The 22,365-nt window shown below is 42.1% G+C and overlaps 1 protein-coding gene across 3 annotated transcripts in view; it reads right to left on the reverse strand.

Moving 5' to 3' along the window:
* Positions 1 to 212: 212 nt before the first annotated feature.
* Nell2 (neural EGFL like 2) overlaps positions 213 to 22,365 on the reverse strand; it is a 319,609-nt gene continuing 297,456 nt past the window's right edge. For all 3 annotated transcript variants that reach the window (XM_041642655.1, XM_041642656.1, XM_041642657.1), the window contains 5 exons: positions 17,735 to 17,875; positions 11,501 to 11,694; positions 10,217 to 10,393; positions 8,409 to 8,633; positions 213 to 886 (listed from right to left, as the gene is read on the reverse strand). In XM_041642655.1, the coding sequence (XP_041498589.1) occupies positions 836 to 886; positions 8,409 to 8,633; positions 10,217 to 10,393; positions 11,501 to 11,694; positions 17,735 to 17,875 (788 nt within the window). In that variant the 3' untranslated portion in view covers positions 213 to 835. The remainder of the gene's footprint in view (positions 887 to 8,408; positions 8,634 to 10,216; positions 10,394 to 11,500; positions 11,695 to 17,734; positions 17,876 to 22,365) is intronic.

The raw sequence follows: 22,365 nt of genomic DNA on the forward strand, positions 1-22,365 counted from the left end.
TAAGGACCACAGAAGTGAAACAGAAGGTCCGGAGATGGTCCGGAGATGGACTGAGGCGTCCATCCATCTCATCCAAGACTTAGACACAGAGCTGAAGGAAAATCACCTTTCAACCCGGAGCTAACACAGTGAGTGCTCGCCATCAGCGGAACTAGAAAGCGGCTCATTTTGAACCCGAAGGCAGGACAAAGAAGACGCCGGCTCACCTGGGATAAGGTAAGAGAAATAGTTATTTTATTTTGCACAGGAACAAGCTTATACCGAACAAATTCAACCAAATAGTATCGAGTGCAGTAAAACAAGGGACTGGGGGTGACTTCCTGTTAGAAAATGTTACGCAACCATGCCTGCGCGTTAATTTTAATCATTACAATAGCTTGTTTCAGATTTCAGAGTGCACTATACAGATGCGTCAGCTTCTTGGCTTGTGGAATATAACTCGCTTGCTGCCTCAGCTTTGAATCTTTCAGTGAGGAACCTCGACGATTCAGGAAGACTCTGGGCTAGAAGACCACGTCCTGCCACCGCGGAGCTAGCGGCTTTCTCAGACCTGACAGGCTTAGGCGTCTTATCCAGGGGTCGGGATGTCTCAGTCCACACCCATTCTTCTACAAGATGAAGCCAGGCAGAGTTAAGGCAGAATTGTCATCTAGTTTCCTCAGAGAATGTCCTCAAGCTCCACAAATCTCATAATTGACATCCATCTACCCAGCCATTAACAAAGCTGCACTGGCCCGGGCGCACATCACTTTTTTTTTTCTTTTTTTGTTTTTTGGTCTTTTTAAGCGAAAGAGCATTCTTTTAAAAGATACTCCCTGGAGGCAGCAAACGCCCGTCACAGCTCCTGAAGGCACTGTGGATCCACTGAGCAGCAGACATGGCCGTTCTGGAGAAAATAGTGGAAAGGAAAGCAGAGTGTGAGTTTTCAAATCATTTCCGGAGTCCCACACTTCTCGATTAGCATGACTAGCAGGTGTATACGGGACGGTGTTATTTCTGAAGTCCTGAAAACCTCATAAGCAAACTGTTCCTAAGAGTGTTTCTTCGGATGCCATCATTGTGCTCACTGGCATGCCCTCTCTTGGTTCACACCTATTCCTTTGTTTACTCACAATCCGTGTTGTGAGAACTGAGTTAGCAAAGCAGACCCACTCCCTGACCACAGGACAGGACTCACACCTTCCTGGGAGGGGAATGCAGTATAAGAGAAATTATGGAAAGTGCTGGAAAAGTTTAGGAGAAAATGTTTGGATCCTCTTAAAACCCACGTTCTCATTCTATTCTTCGGTGCAGCAGTATGAGGAGATGAAACATTTGGGAAAGTTAGTTAGGGTATGAGGGTGGTGCCCCGTCTGCTATAATCTGAGGTCTCAGGAGGTATGCACCAGAGGATCAGGAGTTCAAGGTCAGCCTCAGCTAGTGTTCAAGGTACATAGTAAGATGAAGACCAGCCTAGGCTATATGAGATATGGAGGAAAATGGAAATATGAGCGCTCTCTCTCTCTCTCTCTCTCTCTCTCTCTCTCTCTTTCTCTCTCTCACTCTCTCCTCCCTCCCTCATTCCCTCCCTTCCTCCCTATTTGCTATCATGTGAGGATACAGTAAGAAGGGTGCCTGGGAGAACAGGAAGAATGGCTTGCCAGACTCTAGTTCTACTCACACCCTGATCTGAAACTTTGAAAATGACTTTTTCAGCCCCCAGAGCTACGAGGAATACATTTCTGCCATCTATGGTGTCCAGAGCTGAAGGTGTTCTGTTTTAGCTTCAGAAGAAATATGTTAGGTAGTGATGAGATAACGAAAGACCTCTCTCCTCAGGCTGGTGCCCAGGGTAGACCTCCTGAAGAGGTGACAGTCAAGCCGAGATCAGAGGACAGGAGCAGGAAAAGAAGGCCCCACACACGAGGAGCTGCAGAGGGCGTTGCAGTGATATATACACACCAAAATCCTGAACATCTACATTGAATAAGAAAGAACTAAAACATGATCTAAATGGGAAATTTAAGTTGGGAAAACTTAGGAAACAGTGTGAAGCTGAAATGTTCGGGCTAGGCAGGAGAGAGACAGATGTGCAAAATTACTTATTACACTAAGGTATCAAAATAGTATAACTGCTAAGAAGTAAAGCCTCTCCCTCCTTCGCTTCCTCCAAAGGTCTCTTTTTCTAGCTAAGTAATGGTATTTGCTAATTAACCTGCAATTGTCATGTTAAGTAAGGTGCAATTGCCACCTTAATCGCAGGAAGGAAAAACCCTTACACATTAGGATGGCGCACTCTGCCAGACATCTGGCCACGTGTCCTAAACATATTCCCTAATTTCACCCTCTTTCCATTGCAGTGGAATCACCATTGACCGTCGCTCTTTTCAATTCAGAAAGCAGAGAACAGAGAGGTTAAACTCCTGTTCAAAGTCACCCAGTTAATATGTGACAGAGCTGGGGTCAAAGCAGGTTAGTCTGTGTCTAATACTCGTCTCTCTTCTAGGTTTTCTGTCAGACAATGACTTTGGGTGGTAGAAAGGATAGTATGTATTAACACGACAAAAATCAAAAGTAATTTTTCAGAAGGTATTTTACTCTTCTAGCCTTTGCAGAAACATTCACATGGGGAAACTAGGCTATAATGAAGCCGAGTGACACCTGGTAAAGCCAGTCCTCATCCTCCCTCGGGTATTTGACAGACAAAGTTCTTGTTCTGGTCCCAAGACAGAGTCACCCTCTTTTGAGCCAGTAGTAACACTTACAACTGGGATATCAAGCTCAGAGGTGGAGGTTTTCTATCCATAGCCTTGTTGCTAGGTTACACATCAGTTTCTCAAACTGTGTGATTTTGAAGCAGACTGGTGGGGAATTTGTGGCAGCATCCCTCACTGTGTGCAACTGGCACAGAGCGCTGTAAGGGAAAGACATCACCATTGTTCCCATGCATGCTTCGGGAAGGACGCATTTTCCAACATTCTTCGGGCATGTTTTCTTCGTCCCCATCTGTGTGTCCTCTGCTGTAGGGAAAGTGCACTATACGCTTTACCATCAGAGCTTTTCAACTGGGAAGGCTTTAGTAGTTCATGCTTTAGAGCCCAATGAAACATGCCAAGGTCTTCCAGATTCAGCAATGGCAGAATGTATTCTATAAATTAACATCCATGCTTCCTGATCTGGACAAAATAGAAAGATAGCTGGAAGTCATGAAGAGCTGCAGGCAGACACTAGTGGGGGTCAGCCCTAAAGGAATGGGAGTTTACTCTGTAACGACCTAAGCCATTCCCTAGTCGGGCAGCTACACATGACTGTACCGCAAACAGAAGTCTGGAGAAGTCAGATGGCAATCTCACAGGAAGAGTAACCATTTGAGAAACTGCTACAGCAAGGAACCGTTAGGTAGCAGCACAATGAGTTTACCGGAGGCCTTGCTTCTTCTCTGCCGTGGTTACTGCTGAGCAGTCACCGCTGTCCCTGTGATACAACACTCAGTGTCGAGATTAAGCCTACTGTGCACAGAGCTGGCTCGGATTTTAGACTGTGTTGTCAGCTTAGGTCCTCAGACCTGGGATGGAGCAGATGGGATGACATGTGGCTGACATGCTTTGGTCATGGACATCAACAGCTCACAAGAGTAGCGACTTGGCATTGATGTTGGCCTTGGAGATTATTATAAAAACAATGACTTATGAGAGTTTACATTTAAATTATTTAAGCATTGAACGATTTCTTCTTTTATGTTAACAGCTGCGGTTTTAGATAACTGCTTATTTATTCTATTTATTTGTGGTTCAATTGTTTTCTCGTTGGCTTTTATAGGTTTCTAATCTAACAAAAATTCAAATGTGCTGGAAATATTTTCTCAGTTGTGACCTTTCATTTTGCTATTTTATTTCTCTGTATGAACTTGAATTTTTTCTTTTGAGATATATTTTTATTACTTGTAGGTCAAAAATTCATCTCTTGTCTAGAAAATTGGTAAATATTTAATCTGAGTGTTATTGTTTTGAATTGCTTTTAATAATTCTTTTTCTCTGGAATTTACTATAATATTTCAGCTCAGATTGTCATCTAGTCATTCTGATGTTCGTCAAGTTTGTTTCAGCTATCAACACAGCCCAGTCTTAGCTCACTCAAGTCTCGGTTGGGGTTACCCAGAGCAGACTGGCCTATGGTTATATGTCAGGGAATGTGTCTGGAGTATTGATTGATTTGAGAAGGCTGGGCCACTGTGGTCTGTTGTCCTCCACAACAGTGGTCAGTGCTACCTTTGGGCAAGTTGTCCTTGGTTCTACAAGAGAGACCTTACTGAACATTAGCCAGAGCTAGCTAAAAAGCTGCATTCTTCCACGGTCTCTGCCTGAGTTCCTACCCGACTTCCTCAAATGTAGACTGTACCCTGGAAGTGTAAGCAGAAATAAACCTTTTCCTCCCCAAGCTGCTTTTATAGATGTGTTTATCACAGCAGCAGAGAGCCAATGAGGGCGGCTCTTTATGGAATCTGTTTCTCCTCCACACCGATTTTCAGAGGTCTCTTGATGGAGTTGTTACAATGCTTCTTGTCTGTGGCATTTACTTTCTGTCTATCACATGCTAGAACATTCCTTTTAGGTTTCTGTTTGATGACGGTGATGTTTAGACATCCAGGGGCTTCACGCTTCTAAAACCAGCCCCAGTTATTCCACCTCCATAAGCACCTAGTGAAAGAGCCCTGCTTTCTGACCCCAAAGGGGTCTGTCCAGTGAAGATGTGCTCAAGTTAAGTGTCTTTGGTGAGCCAGTTTGTTCTGTGTTTAAAGCTCTTGACTCTGACCAGTCATACAGCTGCTTGTCTATAAGATTTAGGAAAAGATAATTTACTTCTAATTCCAAAGTTTAACCTCTAAGTAGAGGATACATCTTGGTTCTTTAGAAAATTAAATTTCACCATAACTCCAGAAGATAAAAGAAGAGGAAAGGGGAGAGAGCTCAGTGGTCAGGGTCTTTGCTTTGCAAGCGTGGGGACCTCAGTTCAAGCCCCCATCACCACATAAGAAACTGGGCTGGGCCATATGCACTTGTAACTCATGACTGCTGTGTGTGGCAGGGTAGTGACAGGAGGATGTTGGGGGCTTGCTGTCCCCAGCCTAGCTCAAGATTGGGTATAAGACCCTGTCTTGAGAGAATAAGGTGGAGTGTGGTAGACCCAGACACTCAGTGCCCTCCTTTAGCTTCTGTATATACATGGGCATGCATGCATGCTTGCACACACATGTACCTATAACACAAACACAATATTTTAAAAAGACAAAAGGACTATATTACTGCTTCCCTCAAGTATTGTCCAGATCCATATTCCTAAGGAAATAGTGCTTCCTCAGCATATAACTGGTCCATAAGCTGCCCAGCCTCTTGCCTTCACAGTTTATCTGTCTTCGTCACTGCTATAATTATGTCTTTCCTTCTGGGTATGATTGTGGTAAGGCTGGCCTACTTTATACCACAATGGCCAATATTTATTGGTTACTTAATCTGAAAATGCTAAGCAATTCATGATTGTTTTTCTGTGTGAATCTTCTCACTTAATTCTTGCAGCAACCCTCCCAATGGTTCAAGTAGTTACTGCCATAGTTTATTATTTTCATTTTTAGATGAGCTGGGACACAAAGAAACTAAGCCAAGCCCCCTGATGTCGCATCATCAACACAGCTGATGGAGTCTTTGCTTCCAGGAAGCCTGCTTTCTCAGGGTGAATTTTTGACCTCTAGGGCAGTTTTGGCCAAGAAAACATTGTGTGGTAATAAAAATATCTTCTGTATGTGCTGAGCATGTAACTTAGTTAGCAGAGGGCTTGTCAAGCCTGTATAAAGTTGGTATTTGTGCCCAAAACTACATAGGCCTGGTGTGGTGATCTGTGATAGTCATCCAGGCGGTGGGAGAGAGACAAAAGAACCACAAGTTCAAGCTCATTCTCTCTGCTATACATCGAGTTTGATAACAGATTGAGATATCAGAGATTCTGTAGCATAAATAATAAAATCCCAGAGACAGATATTGGGGTTCAAGTTGAAGATTAGAAAAGCACAGCAGTCAACCACTAGAGAGTTCTTACCTCTACCAAGGTTCAGACAAACAAAGGGGCGAGCCTATCCTCAGAGTGACTGCAGATGCAATGTCTCCTCTAAACCTCAGACTGCACTGAGCTCCTGCCGTACATTTCCTCTTTGGAGCCAGGATTAAAGGTGTGAGCTCTGTTTCGCTTTTAGCTGGATTCATTTTGACTTAGCCTAGGGTGGCCTTGAACTCACAGAGATCCATTTGCCTCTGTCTCCCCAGTGCTAGGATTAAAGATGTGGCCACCACTGCTTGTCTTCTATGGTCAAATAGTGGCTTAGGTGTGTGGCAAGCTAGTGGCTTAGCTCCGTACTCCAATATTCAGACGAGCTTTATTTGATAGATTGTAAACAAAATGTCATCATAAGATTATATTTCCAAGGAAAAATATTTTTGTCCACATATGCCATTGATAGTACAGTCAATGGCCATAGGATGCTACTGGAGAATGAAAATTTGGCTAGCAAGATCAGGAATGGAACTGTCAATTATTTAATTCACATTAAAGGTCTCACATATCTCTAGATAGACAATAAGCATCCACACACATTTCCAGGAATGACTGGCTGTGTCTAGATGTCTGAGATGAGCCCTACATCATTTTAAACCTTTAGATCATTGAGCTGATTTTTATGTAAACTCTAAGAGTATGGATAGTAAGTACAAGTAGTGTTACAGGAATGACAACTAAATGGAGCTCTGTCCCTCTGTTGGCATCTATTGACCAGAACAAACAACTTTAAACAGGGGAATAAGAGGGGAAGAGATGGAACCAGTGCTCAGAAAACAGTCAGCTTTGGAGAGTGCTTGCTCCCAATGCTCTCTCTGTCTGAAGCTTTTTCACTTGAACTTCGTTTTTAAAATAACAGAATTAAATAATAAAAATGGATATTTTGTATAAATTTGGTAAAGAATGAACATAATCTTATAATTTGCATAATCAATACTTACCAAAAATAAGAATTCAGCAACAGAACACACTTTCTGGAAGACATTCTTACCAAGCGTCCAAATGCAATACCATTTAGAAGCCATTGAACAACAGGAAAGAACCCTGAAAAGCCTGGGTGTTTCCTGCAGAATCCTGTCTGAGCTCTAGTAGATGCAACCTTTATCCTACCACCTGTTATATGTTTTTGTTGTCAATGTGCAGAACAGCAAGGAGTACAAGGACTTGTGCTGATTTACTAGTTAGGTGCCAAAAATCATCCGCCGGACCCTAGTGCTGTAATTTAGATATCTACACGGTTGAATATACTCATATCAGACACAGAGTTATATTGCATACACGTTACTTAACATATCTGAGGCTTCCTTCAAATTTGCTGATGCACTTTCAGAAAACAGTAGTAATTTTTCACTTGAGATCTTGATTGACAAATTGTATTCATTGAGAGAACTAGAAATGAGGTTTTGAAGAAGATGGAACAGATGTCTGGAAGTTTCAAGTGTTTTAGGTTTCTTTGTCCTGTTCCATCAAGTCCTTCTAGTGAGAAATTACACTAAGTGACTATGAATGAAGATGCTCTATTGATATAAAGAAGAAGGAAGATTCAAGAGCCAGAGCAGACACAGATAAGCAGTGCCGAGCAGTCTGACATCTTTATCTGGTTTTGTTATTGTTGTTAAGCCTTTAATATTGTTGGTTTTTGTTTTATTGTTAATCTCTAAATTATGGCTATGAATTACAAACTGACCTCACAAAGTTTGATGTTGTATGGATATTAATCAAGTCGCTCCCAAACCTAGTCACACTGAGTCTGTGCTGTCTACACTGTATATACATGTGGTCACTGAAGTAAGTAGCACAACACTGTTTTCCTACGAGAATAAAGTGAAAATCTTTATAATGATTTTCACCAACTGTAAGAATAAAATATAATAAGCATCAGACTCTAACTTCTTCAGTTTAGTGTAACTGACCACAAAACCAAGAGACACGCCCATTCTTGCCAGATTGATTTTCACTTTAGAGAATGCAATGTATCTACTTTGTCAATATATTTTATGAAACTCATAAAAGAACCAGATAAAAATCAATGAAATAATATTGTCTTCCATTATAGAAGGAGCAATAAAACCCGTATGGTTGGCTACATTAGGACACTGAGTTGTTGCTACTGAGCATGCTGGCAGCGATATACACAAGCTCCTTTGCCCTGCAGACCTGTCTCCAATGTGCAAGGCAGTTGTCAGTGTGGTACCAATGAAGTTGAGCGTCCACTACTGCTTGAACAACACACAGGCTGAGTCCAGCTCTCCATCACCCAGGGGACGTGCACCCCTGAGCCCTGGCACAGCTGGCAGAGTGCTCACTCGTGCACCCAAGGGCCTTACCTTACATTGGCAGAGAGTACACTCCGTGCCATGCTTTATCCAGGAAGACCCAGTGAAGCGAACCACATTCATCTCATCCAGGCAGGTTTTGGTGATGTCATTGCGGACAGTGTCGGCCTGGCAAGGGTCCGTGACACAGCGTGAACAGCACTCACTCTCTGGAAGGACGCTAAATTCACACTCTACCTCTGGGCAAGGCAGGGGCCAGCAGTCAACTTCTCCTTGCTGCGAGGAAAAGAGGCAAAGGGAATGGACGAGAGAGAAAAGAGGCAGAAAAGGAAGGACAGGGAAGTGATTTTTGTTCTTAGATCATCAAATCCTACGGCAAAATGTGAGCAGCTCCATTTTCTTTAGGACAAAGCGGACAGTGGAAGAGGCTTCTACGAAGTCCCTGCTCTTCAGATTCTCTTAATTCTCCCAGTAATTTATTTGTCAATCTTTGAAAAGGTTTGCCCCTTTTCCAAAAAATGAAATATGAACAGAATTGGACAATTTCTTTGCCAAATTATACATTTTTCAGTGTAAGGAATTTGAGTGCATCACCTCCAATAAAACAGCACAAAATAAGACAACACAAAATTTGATTTCCCTCTCTTATTTCACAAGGGAAACTCTATGAATTGGAACTTAAGCAGTTTCCACCTGTTGGCTATTTTCTTCTTGGTTTTAAATCTCAAGGTTTCAGAGATGAAAGCAGCCTTTGGGCGCAGAAACCGACCTTGTTCTTGGAATTGATTTTTGGGTTGAAAGGACAAAAAGACAGACAACGCAGAAGCGTGGCCCTAAAAATATCTCCAGACAAACAGAAAGGAAAGTGGCCATGACTTCAAAGGCGTCTTTCTGGTGACACTTCTACTGCAGAGACACACGCAGCATCTTTCACTTCTAATTTACACGATCAAGAACAAACAAGAAGTCAATTTAAAAGAGCTGCCATTTCTCTCGAGCTAATCTTTCCCCCATAACTCATTATTTTCAAGGAAAGTTTCACAAATACATACAGCTGTCCCATTCCAATTATATGTATTTATCACAGAGTCACAGTGTGTAGAACCACACAGCAGTGCAGACAGGAACAATGGTTACAAAAAAAGTGTGCTTCCTTTTCTTTTTTTTCCAGTTTTCAAATGCATGTGTACATGTGTGTATGTAGCATGCCTTTTGCATGCATGTGAATTTATGTGCATAGAGATGTTTAAGACGGATGGCATGAATTGTTCGTGCTTGATCCTCTGCTTATTCACTGAGTCAAGATCCCTCAGACAGACGCAGAGCTGTCAGTATGACTACGCTTTCTGGCAAGCTTGCTTTGGGATCCTCTGCCCCTGCTGCCATGGCTGGAATTACTGGAGGCCACGGTACCCACGTGACATCCCCTTGGATTCTGGGGTATTTTCACCATTTTAATTCATTAACCATTTAACCATAACTAGACTGTTCCCACAGCTCCAAAATGTCGTCTTTGTTTTGTTTTGTTTTTGACACGTGAGGAACTGACAGAGAGTGGTTAACGATTTTACTTGGAAAGAATGATTTGTTTTTCTGTGAATGTAGTATTCATAATTATCTTCAAGTATAAGATGAATGGGATACAGCCATAGGAGCTTTTTCTTAGCTTCGGCTAGGAGTATGTCAAGAGGTAGCTCTCAGAGAAAACACACACAGGGCGGGCCACTCCATCACTCCAGACGATGTTTGTGGCTTCATCTCTCCATCAATTTACCCAGGCTTTGTGTTTGTAACTGTCAACACTCTAGCCTGCTATTGGTACTGACGGAATGAAGAGGATGCTCTCCTGCTTAACTTACCAAGCAGCGGCACTGCCGGCAATCCTGGACCCAGGTGTCCCCACTGTTGTACACGGTCTCTCCGTTTTGATTCAGGCACTGGCTGCTCAGCCTTGGGTCACACTCGGGACAGCAGGAAAGGTCAACTGTAGGGTTCTCACAGTCACAGACCATCCGTCGACACATAACAAACCCAGTCTGAGTTAGAAGGGGGACAAAGTGTTACTGCGCTTCTCCATCTCTCAGAATGCCACAGCTTACAGAGTATGGGACACCAACAACATCTACTCAACTAATAACGTGTCTTTAAAATTCCACTTTGAATCTAACAGAAATGAGCCCAAAGCTGGAAGACTTCTAATTTCCTTTCCATACTACTCCTTAAATCACTTGACCAGAAAGAAAATTTCCAGAAACTAACCAGTACCATGAAGTAGTCCATATGTATATTAAAGTATATGTATGAATATTCATCTATTTGAATATTATGTAGCAATTTGGTTACTATTTTTAATGAAAGCAAGATGAGTTATTATAGTGCTTTGTAGCTAGTTAATCAGTCTCACAATTTGCCAAGTTTTTGGAATAATTATGCATTATGGTTTTTGTACAAATATCAATTTCTTTCATAGTAGTTCTATATATCTTATACATAAGACTATTCATTTAGCTATAATCTAAGTCAGTATCATTAACTGAGTAAACGTTAAAGAACACATGTCTAAATATAACATTTATCCAGACAGATATTTTCCAGTCTTGGATGAAGGCTTACCCATTCTGACTTCATTTATTCTTTCATTCAAATATAATTTCATGATAAGGAAAAATTGACATAGTAATAAAATGTTATTAATTAAGATAAATACACGATGATAAATGGTACAACGGAATATTGTTCAGTAGCAAAAAAGAAAAGATACATGTAATCATGTAAATATGATATATATATGTATATATAAACAAACTCTCTCTAAATATATATAATATAAATAAAAATATAATATTGGGGCAGGAAGAAGCCAGGCACAAGGAAAATGCTCTGTCTGACTCTGTTTATGTGAGGCTCTAGGAAATATGAACTTAATTAAAATGATTGTTTAACTGGAAGCAGTATTGGCCTGGTTCTAGGGGGAGGGGGAAGGGTAGCTAGGAAGGACTTGGACAACATTTGGGGTAATGGAAATGCTCAGCTGTATTCACTGTTTTGGTTAGGTGGTAGCATGCATTTGTCAACACCCGTCGATCCACAGACTCAAACGTAGGGCAGTTCCAGCCCGAACGCAGGACTGTGTCCGCACCAACCTGGCAGGAGCACACAGAGCACCTGTCGTTCTCCAGCACCCAGATCTGGCCATTGTGTTTGACCTTCCCCTCGTGCACACAGTCCCCGGTGCAGTTCTTCCCGTGGGGACACCGGCAATCATATCCGCCGTCCAGGTTGAAGCAAATGGTGTCATTGGCACAGCTGTGCCTCCCCGTTCCACATTCATCAATATCTACAGGAGACAGAAGCAGCACAGCATGACCCGGAATATTTGTCTCCCAAACAGTTATGATCAGACAAGTTGTCTCCCACTTTTACCCAGACATGCTTCCCTTACATGTTGACTATGGCACTGAGTAATCAGAGGAGTTCACAGGAAAACATTATAAAATTTTGATTTTAAGAAAAGATAAGCTTGTCCAGAATATTACCTTTCAGATCTGTGTAAATACCATTAGAATCTGAGAAATATCGATATCTCTGGAAATAGGAACACAGCTCAATTTATTAAATAAAACAGTTTGATAATGGGAATTCTAGCAGTGTTTTGACGTTTTCCTGGGAATATCATCCTTGGCGTCACACTGGCGGTTACAGAACATTCCTTTCTGGTGGGAGAAAAGTCAGGGGACTGCGGCGTGTTATTCCATTTCAAACCCTTTTCCCCAACCACCTCCACACAATGCACTTCCGGCATTTTGTCTGGTTGCTGGTGCTCTTCCCTCAAGGTCTGGGTTTGCCAGCCATGTCCTTGAACCTTCTGCATAGCATGAAAGAAAGAGACAACCCGCAATTGCCATCTTTCTCAAGGACACTATTGCTTCTTAACTTTCTCTTTAGATTAGCTTTGCAAGCCTGGCCTAACTCAATTGACAACTGCCTGTTCTTCACCTAACCTCACCTATTCGGTGGCGGTAGCAGCCTAAAGCATTTTCATACAGATGAAAAGCAAACATATCTTGACCCAGAGATCAGGTCTATAACAAGAGATGGGATTCATTCTATTTATCCCATAATTTAAAGGTCAGAAGCCAAAATACATTTCAGAGAAATTATATGAGTGGCAGTAAGCGGTTATTTTCCTTTTCATCTGCTTCCTCTAAGTAAAGGTCAAGAAAGAAGTCATAGTAAGAGGAGCAGGTTAGAGAGGAGTGGGTTAGGGAGGAGCAGGTTAGAGAGGAGCTGGTTAGGGAGGAGCAGGTTAGAGAGCAGCTGGTTAGGGAGGAGAGGATTAGAGTGGAGCTGGTTAGGGAGGAGCAGGTTAGAGAGGAGTAAGGGTTAGGGAGGAGAAGGTTGGGGAGGAGCAGGTTAGAGAGGAGCTGGTTAGGGAGGAGCAGGTTAGAGAGCAGCTGGTTAGGGAGGAGCAGGTTAGAGAGCAGCTGGTTAGGGAGGAGAGGATTAGAGTGGAGCTGGTTAGGGAGGAGCAGGTTAGAGAGGAGTAAGGGTTAGGGAGGAGAAGGTTGGGGAGGAGCAGGTTAGAAACTGGCAGTTTGTAAGTAGGAAAACTCCGTTATGATTTCTTCTTGAAAAATTTCAAGACAAAATTGAGCACATATTTTTTTTCTGTGTCTTTATTTCAGTTCTACTTGAAGACTTGGGCAGGTCAAGATTCTGTCTTGGCTACATTTAAATTATAAAATTCTGAAAATAATCCACATGGTGTCTTTTCCCTCTATTTACTTCTATTTTGTATTCATATCATCTCCATATAAGTACTATATTGGAATAATGACTGCAAGTATTACAACCATAGTGAGATTTATTCCAGCTCGATTTGTCAAAGGTAGTGCTTGTGGTATGGGCTATAATTAGGAGAAAATCAGCATTCATGTGTACTTTAATAGTTATGTATAATGTACTTATGCATTTTAGATTTGGTAAAATTTTGTCTTTGAAAAGAAAATGAAATTTTACAAATTAGTTCTATCTTTAGCCTTTTCATAATAATAATAATAATAATAGGGTTTACTTAATGTGTTACTCTTTGAGTCTATTTAATATTCTTAGAATTGTGAATTAAAGCATGCAGCAAGGCATCAACCATTGTAGTTTCATCCCTTTGACCATGAACTCCACAGCCACCTCTAACTACATAAAGCCTTTTGACATGCACTGTAATGATGCTATCCACAAGAAGCTAAACATTTACGGTCCACTCTGTCATCCTGCTGGATGTTTAGGTGAACACACCACTGCTAGGTACCACAGTCCTCTCAGGACGGAATGAGCCTGTCCACTTCTGGAAAGACTATGTAATGTCCATGAGTGGGAAGAGTACTTATTCCATGAAAAACATATTTCTAATAAGCCATAGGGTTTAAGCTCCCTCACCACCATGGTTTACATATAGTTCCTCCATCGGTAGAAGGGAGGCAACGCACCTGATAGGTTACCTATAACCTCTCTCTACAAGCGGACTCAAATTATTTTGAACCAGTTGCCTTTTCTATGTGTTATCTAAACTAGATATTATAATTACCTATTCATTTGAGGAACTGAATTTGGAACTCTTTTTACATGTAAGATAGTTGACACTCCATAAAAATTCAAATATTACTAATATTAGTAACTGCTCAGTGAGTGGCTATTACAGAAAGGATGTTCTGAGTCCATGGGTCATGTCAGGTCCTCATCTGACTTAGGAGCAGCGTTTGCCACAGCTCACTCTTGCACGAGTGAGCTCACTTGCTCTTTGGTATGTTCTTGATGCTTAACAAGCACACTGCAAATAGTATTCAGCCATGCAAAAAGGAGCTGAAGTGTTTTAAAGTAATGATATGTCATGTTTGAAAGTGTGTAGTTTAGCGCTATGGGGGAATAGGTGAGTGAATGCAAATGTATCCAGCATAGTATCTACTGTGAAGGCAGAAGAGGCAGACAGACTGCTCAAACACTGAGAAAAGAGAAGGTAAGAAATCTAAACTTCATTACAAAGGCAATCAAATGTTATTTTGAGTAAACATAGATTTTTATTTTAGAAATATTTCTTTGGTCTCATTTTGGAAAATGGCTTTGAGTGGATTAGAGTTTGAAGCTAAGAGATCACTGAGTTGGCTGGTTTAGGAAACCAGGCAAGGAATGAAGACAGTCTAAGCTGACTTGTGGGACAGTCTCTCTGTGTGAGCTCCTGAATTCCTTCCACGGGACAGCACATTTGGTACTTAGACCACTGGCTGTAGCTGCAAGGCAGCCCTAAGTTTACAAATCAGGAGAGTGAGGCCTGAAATGTTGCAAAACTTTCCTGAGGTCCTGGTCAAGAAGCTACAGGTGAGGATAGCTGCAAAAGATTTGTGTGATGCAGCTTTTCAACGCACACATGATCGCCATAACCATAGGCTAAAAAGTAATGAAACAGACCGGCTATATACTCACGTCTCCAAGTGTGAAGCCCACACTTAAGAGCGTTGAGAATGCACTGCGTGGCTTCTCCAGTCTCAAACGCATTTCTTTCCAAGCAACATGAAAATGGCTCCTTCACTGATGTAACTCTACTCTGACAACGGAACCTTTCTAAACGATAAGATCACAATCCGGCAAACCATTCCAATGGCAAGAAATGGGCAGCTGTATAAGACTTCTGGTCTATTTCTTAAACCACATCGGTTGGTTCCTTTAAATCAGTCCTCTAGAGAGGGCTGCCTTCTGACAGAATTGTACAATTTTCTAATAAAAGTGACAGATTTTTATTGGTGGATAATAGAAGAATAAGCTTCCAGAATAGTATTTTTAAAATAAAACATCTGTGTTTGTGGGGTTGCCTCCCAAAGCGTTTCTGTGTATCTGAGAGAACCTTATACCTTGATGTCTTCTGTTTATCATGCTTTCATTTAATGTGTGATTGCCTTTTTACTTTCTGAAATCAAGAGGGTACTAGTTATTTTGTTCGAACACTATATATGTTTAATATACTGGGTGAACAATGGTCCATCACAGCAGGGAACTCATGGCCACAGGTATTTGAGGGAGTTGGGCACGCTGCATCGGCAGTCAAGAAGCAGAGAACAATGAATCTGTGTATTAGCTCCCTTTCTTTCTTTTTTCATAAAGTCCAAGATCCTGGTTCATGAAACTGATGCTATCCATAGCACATAGCTCCTTCTTCCTCATTTAATTTCATCAAGATAGTCTTCTACAGACATTTTCAGAGGCCCATGGTCCAGGTAATTCTAAGTTATATCAAGCTGACAACACAGCAATCACACCACCCACCTACCTACTTTCCATCTCAATCACTTGTACTAGGCAAATCAAAATATCATCCATTATGTGCCCAACATTGTTCCAGGACTGGAGATCTAGCAGCTGTCAAGCAAACAAAACGTATGAGCTCACATTCTAAAATATATAGTCGGCAAACAAACAAAGGAGCATATAATGAGACTCTGAGAAAATTTATTACTTCTCTGAAGGCAACTGGAGCAGGGTGAATGAAGAGCGTCGAAGGCCATTTCAAGTGGAAAGTTCAGGAGAAACCTTTGCAAGGATATCTGGATTTAAGTAAAAGCCTGGGGGTGAAGTAGGGAGGGACATTTCGTGCAAAGAGAAGACCTCTTGAAAAGGAATCCACCTGGTATGCTTTTTAAAATGGCAAGAAAGCCACGAACATATGTCACGTAGGCCCTTATCAACATGGGCAGAGTCTGGGTTTTACTCAAAGAGACAGAGTCTCCTGAAGTGTACACAGAAGGGAACGGATCGCAGGCGGACAGGGGTGGAAGTAGGGAGGCTTAGTCTGAAGACTACAGTCAGAGTCCAGGTCACAGAGAGCTAGTCTGATTATTTCTAACTCTGCACATGTGTTTGGGCAGAGGATGTGCATGTGAGTGCATGCGTGTATGGAGAACAGAGGCATTCAATCCTCCAGCACTGAAGTTAAACAGGCGGTTAGGAGCTGCCAGACATGGGCGTTCTGCAAGCGCAAAAAGGGCTCCTAACCACTGAGCCATCTTTAGAGCTTTTTCTGAATGATCTTTACAAAGTTAACTTAAATACGGCATTATGGAATACAAACAGAGTATTGTATGGGAGGTGAGAAAAATCACAGCTTCATCTGTCTCTAGACAGTAATCCATGGCTCTTGATTTGGCCCAGGCTAGAAATATCCACTGCCGGGCAATTCCAGCTGCAAAGTTAAGCCCTGGGACTACATTAAGAGATTATTAGCTAACACTCGGTTTCAGTCCTGGGTAAAACAACAGCATTTCCACCCCTGTGTAAAAGCCGGATGTGTTTTTTCTGCTGCTATGTGAAATGTGCGTGTGTTCTCTGCTGCAGTCTAGAGATCCTTCTGCTGCGGCTGGCACTGTTCTGGAAGCCTGGGCCCATCAATGAGTCTGTCTTACTTTTCTTGCATCAACCTTCTGTTTACCAAGGATGGCAGATATCTTAATACCTAGGCATCAGGCACCTCTGCCAGGTTCTTGAAGGATTGCACTGTGAATCCCAGACCCATTTTCTCACACACGATTACCCTATGAAGGTTTGGATACAAGTGAAAAAACAGCAGTTCTACAATTTTGCTTTGGTTTTTCTTCCTGCGCCATGAATTCTGATGGCAAACTCAGTGTTCCTGTTTCTCTGACACTCTGCTGGCTCTGCCTGGTTCATAAAGCCGCCTCTCAGAAGAGGGAATAGAGCAGAGCTCTTTGTCAGTCCACTGAAAATAACTCAAGACTAATGGCTAATTGCTGAATGCAATCAGATTGCATTTCCAGTCCTATAAACTCACACACACCTTCGAATAGGGCTTGGATCTCTGGTGTCCATCATTCAGTCTGACTCTGCCAGGCAATCCTGCTGCGGGAACAGCCCAGCCCAGCCCAGCATTCATGGCTTTTCACCCTGCTGCCCCATTCTTCTGGAACAGCCCAGCCCAGCACATGTGGCTTTTCACCCCAGCTGCCCATTCTCATGTTTTATTTAGCCCTGGTTCCTTACTTTTTTGTTCACCTCATTGAATTTTTCTACCTGTTTTGGGGCCAGGATCTTAAAATACTTTCATTTTAAAAAGTTTATGTAATAAAATAGATTTTTCATTTTAAAACATCTTTTAATCCTGGCTAGTATTTAAAAAGGGTGTTTATGGCCACAAATTTTATATATAATATAGTAATATAATTATGAGGCAAAAAGTTGTTAACACACTTGTGGTCACTGTTGACAAATAGCAGAAATAGCTGGCGGTTGGGGATTAACTCTATGTCTATTGGTTACATCTTACTTTGTGTTCACCAACTTAAAGGAGTCTTAGCCTCTATGTCTTCTTTACTGACCTTCACACGATTCTCCACCTGGTGCAAACATCCCATTGTCATGGTAGCCATCTCTGCACTCACAGTGGTACCATCCAGGCAGGTTAATGCAGTTGGCACGGCTGTCACACTGAACAAAGCCATCAGAGCACTCATCGATGTCTGTTTGACAAAGGAAACAAAAGCAGGATTTTATGCAGTTGTTTTATTCTCTTAAAGAATCTAGAACATTCTGCTGTAAGGCTACTATCACCCTTACTGTCGGCAAACCTTGAAACTGAGAAAATATAAAATCAATATAGTTCCTTGGTAGTCACAAGCTGTGAATAAAAAATGTAACGGTTTTTATTAGTAACCGGAGAAACATCTAGAAGTCTTCTTCTCCATTCCAAATGATCCCACTGCAAAGTGGAAATCATGTGCTCAGTGGTGGTCTGTGATTTTCATCAGCTATTCCCAGCTCAGGTTGGCACAGTCGGGGATTGCAGGTTTCCAGTCCCCTTAGGTAAAGCATGGGCATGGGACTTTCTTCAGTTACATCTGTTACCTGGGCAGGGCTGTTGATACGTAGCACTTCCAGGTAGAGCCTTGAGGGAGCTGTGTGCGGCTCACATGTTCCCTTCTACATCATAACAACTAGCAATTTCCAGAAGCTCCCAAGACTAACCCAAGTCCATGATGGAGAAAGCCAGGGTGCATCCCATACTACCGGAGATGAGCAGACTGTATCAGCAAGAAACTATTTTGTGTTGCTTTAAGTCACTGGGACTTTAGGATTGTATTATTATTGCTACTATCAGTATAAGCTATCCTGACTAAATACACAACTCATCTTCAATAGATATGACAAGAGCATTCATGCGTGTGTTTTCAAGAATCTATGGCATCTGTGCACTTATACCACTCCAAACCACACACACATACACACAAATCATGTTGATGTATGAATAATATGTAGAACACATGAAAATACTGAAGCCAATGTAAGTTACAGAATTTAGCTAATGTCAGGACAGTTCACAATTGCCTGGCATTCATGTGTGTTCATTCACACAAGGAGACTTGGGCAGAAATTGACAAAAATGTAGCTTGGGTCTCAGATTTCTATCAGAAGTATACTATCATTCCCCAACACTGTGAGCCATTTTCTGTTAAGGCTGATGAATGATAAAAAAATTTCCCATAATACTCTGTTCTCCTCGTTTGCTTGTGGGAGAGAAAAGTGATCCTTGGGATTGCCTTACCAAATATTTTTATTTCCTCACTATCTCCTGATTTTCTGGGCCCACTGGCTTAACTGAGATCTTGCTAAATAATCTGATCCAATAGCACTGTACCACTGTGGCTGCCTAAAAGGTCCAACTATACTTACTACTTGCATCTCGATAGCCTCATGCCATAATGGACGATCCTACTTAATGAGGCAGGCAATCTTCCCATGTTTGTCCCAGGCGCATGGCTCAGGGTTGTGGTAGCATGTGATCAAGCATAAGGATGCTCTGCTGTGGAAGGGAGCCCGAGCGATCTCTGAGTCCTTCCTCCCCGTTGGCTTTGGCTGGTAGAATGTATTTCTATCTCAGTCTCAGTGATGCCAAACTCACAAATGCGTGTGTTAGCTTTGTTACTTTAGTTTTTGGCAGTGAAACTCAAACCCAAGGCCTTTAGCATCCTAGGCAATGGCTCTGCCACCAGGCTGCACCCTCAGTTCTTCTGTTGTTTTCTGTTTACATATCCTCTTTTCTTGTGCTCATATTTAAAATTTATTTATTTATTTATTTGGATTGTGCCTTGTAGCCCAGACTGGCTGGGACCATGTGACATAGTCCGGGCTGACCTTAAACTGGAGATCTGCTTGCCTCTGCCTGTGGAATGCTGGGAGTCAGTAGGACAGCACCATGTCTGGCTCTGCCAGTCAGGTTTGAAGGGGATAAAGCTGGGAATACATGCATAAATAGCTTTTAACAACGAAAGAATTAAGCTCTAATTCATTTGCTCCTTGGCAAGAGCTCCTTCAGTGAAACGAAATGTAAAACATACTCTCAGATTAATAAGCCATGGGCCAACAGAAGGCATCTCATACCATTGTAACATTTTAGCATTGTTTCAGGATTAGAAAGCATTCATCTCAGCAGTTCCTTTACCCACGAATCAGTAATTCCTACCAGCAAAAATCAGGGTGATTCCAAAAAAAAAAAAAAGATGAACATGGGATGTACTCACTCATAATTGGTTTCTAGCTATAAATAAAGGACATTGAGCATATAATTTGTGATCCTAGAGAAGCTAAATAAGAAGGTGAACCCAAAGAAAAACATATAGTTATCCGCCTGGATATCAGAAGTAGACAAGATTACAGGGCAAAACCTGGGAACTTGGGGAATGAGGTGGCATGGGGCTAAGGAGAAATGGGGTGAGGAACGTGAGAAGGGGAGAATGGGGGGAGCTTGGGGGAATGGGATGTTTGGGATAAAGGAAGGGTGGACACGGGAGCAGAGAAATATATAGCCTAATTAAGGGAGCCATCTTAGGGTTGGCAAGAGACTGGACTCTAGAGGGGCTCGCAGGTGTCCAGGGAGATGTCCCCAGCTAGTACCTTGAGCAACTGAGGAGAGGGAACCTGAAATGACCCTATCCTATAGCCATACTGATGAATATCTTGCATATCACCTTAGAACCTTCATCTGGTGATGGATCGAGATAGAGACAGAGAACCAAATTGGAGCACCGGACTGAGCTCTTAAGATCCAAATGAGGAGCAGAAGGAGGGAGAACATGAGCAAGGAAGTCAGGAACACGAGGGGTACACTCACCCACTGTGACAGTGGGGCTGATCTATTGGGAGCTCACCAAGGCCAGCGGGACTGGGACTGAATAAGCATGGGATGAAACCGGATTTTCTGAACATGGCGGACAATGAAGGCTGATGAGAAGCCAAGGACAATGGCACTAGGTTTGGATCCTAATACATGAACTGGCTTTGTGGCAGCCTAGCCTGTTTGGATGCTCACCTTCCTGGTCCTGGATAGAAGTGGGAGGACCTTGGACTTCCTGCAGGGCAGGGAATCAGGACTGCTCTTCATTCTCGAGAGGGAGGGGGAATGGAGTAGGGGAGAGGAGGGAGGGGTAGGGGGAGGGAGTGGGGGGGAGGGGGCGATGTGTGCGAGGAGGGCCAGGGAAATGAGAAATTTTTTTTTTGCAACAACTAAAAAAAAATAAAATAATAAAAAAAAATCAAGGTGATGGCCAAATCAGCTAACTATTGCCTTCCTGCCATGCATCCACCTAGGCCTGCAGGTTCTAGAAAAAACCTCTTTGTAATGCAGGGCCCCTCCAGCTGAGGAACTTCTGATTACAAAGGAGTCTGCGCTGCTTTTGCTTCAGCATTGACTGGTCTTTTCCTGTAACAGAACCTATGTGGAAAATTATGCCATCTCTTAAGTGTACAGACGAAGAAAACAATCTAACAATTAAGCTTTAGAAGTGATGTTCGTTTGAGGAATGCCAAGGGGAGATGTTCAGAGTCCCTCGGGGCAAACTGAGCTCTTAGAGATGGCCGTTGTCAAGACCATGGATAAGATGGAGGTTCTGTGGCTGCGGCCTGTGCAGTCTTCTACCGCCCTTTCTTCCTGACTCACAATGGCTGTGAAAACTGCTCACCCCACGAGATGGGTATTTATAAAAGATGCCTTTCCCCGCATCACTCCTTCACCAGTTGCCCAGCCCACTCCTAAGCACAGCCACCCCACTTCCTTCATTTACATCACAGCACCCAGCACATCCCCTTCATCATGGGCACACCCTTCCAGTCTTTGGCAGTTAATAGAAATGCTATTGATTGTATTTTTTCCCACTCTGAATGCTGAGGAAATGAGCATAGGCTGCTGTGGCATATTGTCACATACACTTTGAGCATTATTTTCCTCTTAACTCATTATTATATAGCTCTTTAGGGAATTATATAATACAACCTGTTCATTGATTCAGTTTAATGTTAATTACTTAATACCTGCTATGTGCCAGCAACTAAGTGCTGGAGAAAAGAAATGGACATATAAATATGTGTGACTCCTGCCCTTACTGAGCTATCATCTATGAAAATTACATTCTAGAAAATCAAATTTATGAAAATCTGAATTTACAGCCATATAGAGCAGAGTTTCCCAGAATGTGGTCTATCTGTCAACATCAATGTGCTTTATAGGTAGCCGTACACAAATACTTCATTTTAATGGCTATGCACTTATTTCCTCAATTATTTCCATTTACAGCAAGGCATTATAAGAAAAACAGAGGTGAAATAGAATTTAAATCTAAAAAAATGGGAGGAATTATAGAAGCAGATTCAGGTAAATACTGATACATATGTTCTAGAAACATGAAAAATTAAAAAGGTTGAAAGTATCAGTACTGAAGAGAAGCTCCTCACATTTCAAGGAAGATTTGTGTGATAATTTCTTATGTAATGAAGTACCTGCTTCAACTAAAATATGACTCAATTTATAAAATCTACATGCCATGGCTCACCTTAGGAGCTTGCCGCCATTTACAATACGGAAGGAAAACTAGCTAAACAGTACAAATGACTTCACTTTATAATTTTACTACACTGCTTATAAAAATAATAGGTACTTGCTATATACAGTACTTTGCAA

The sequence above is a fragment of the Microtus oregoni genome, unplaced genomic scaffold, assembly GCF_018167655.1.
Source record: "Microtus oregoni isolate MIOR12 unplaced genomic scaffold, Mior012 000077F_ref0000221, whole genome shotgun sequence".
In the NCBI taxonomy this organism is placed as follows: Eukaryota; Metazoa; Chordata; class Mammalia; order Rodentia; family Cricetidae; genus Microtus; species Microtus oregoni.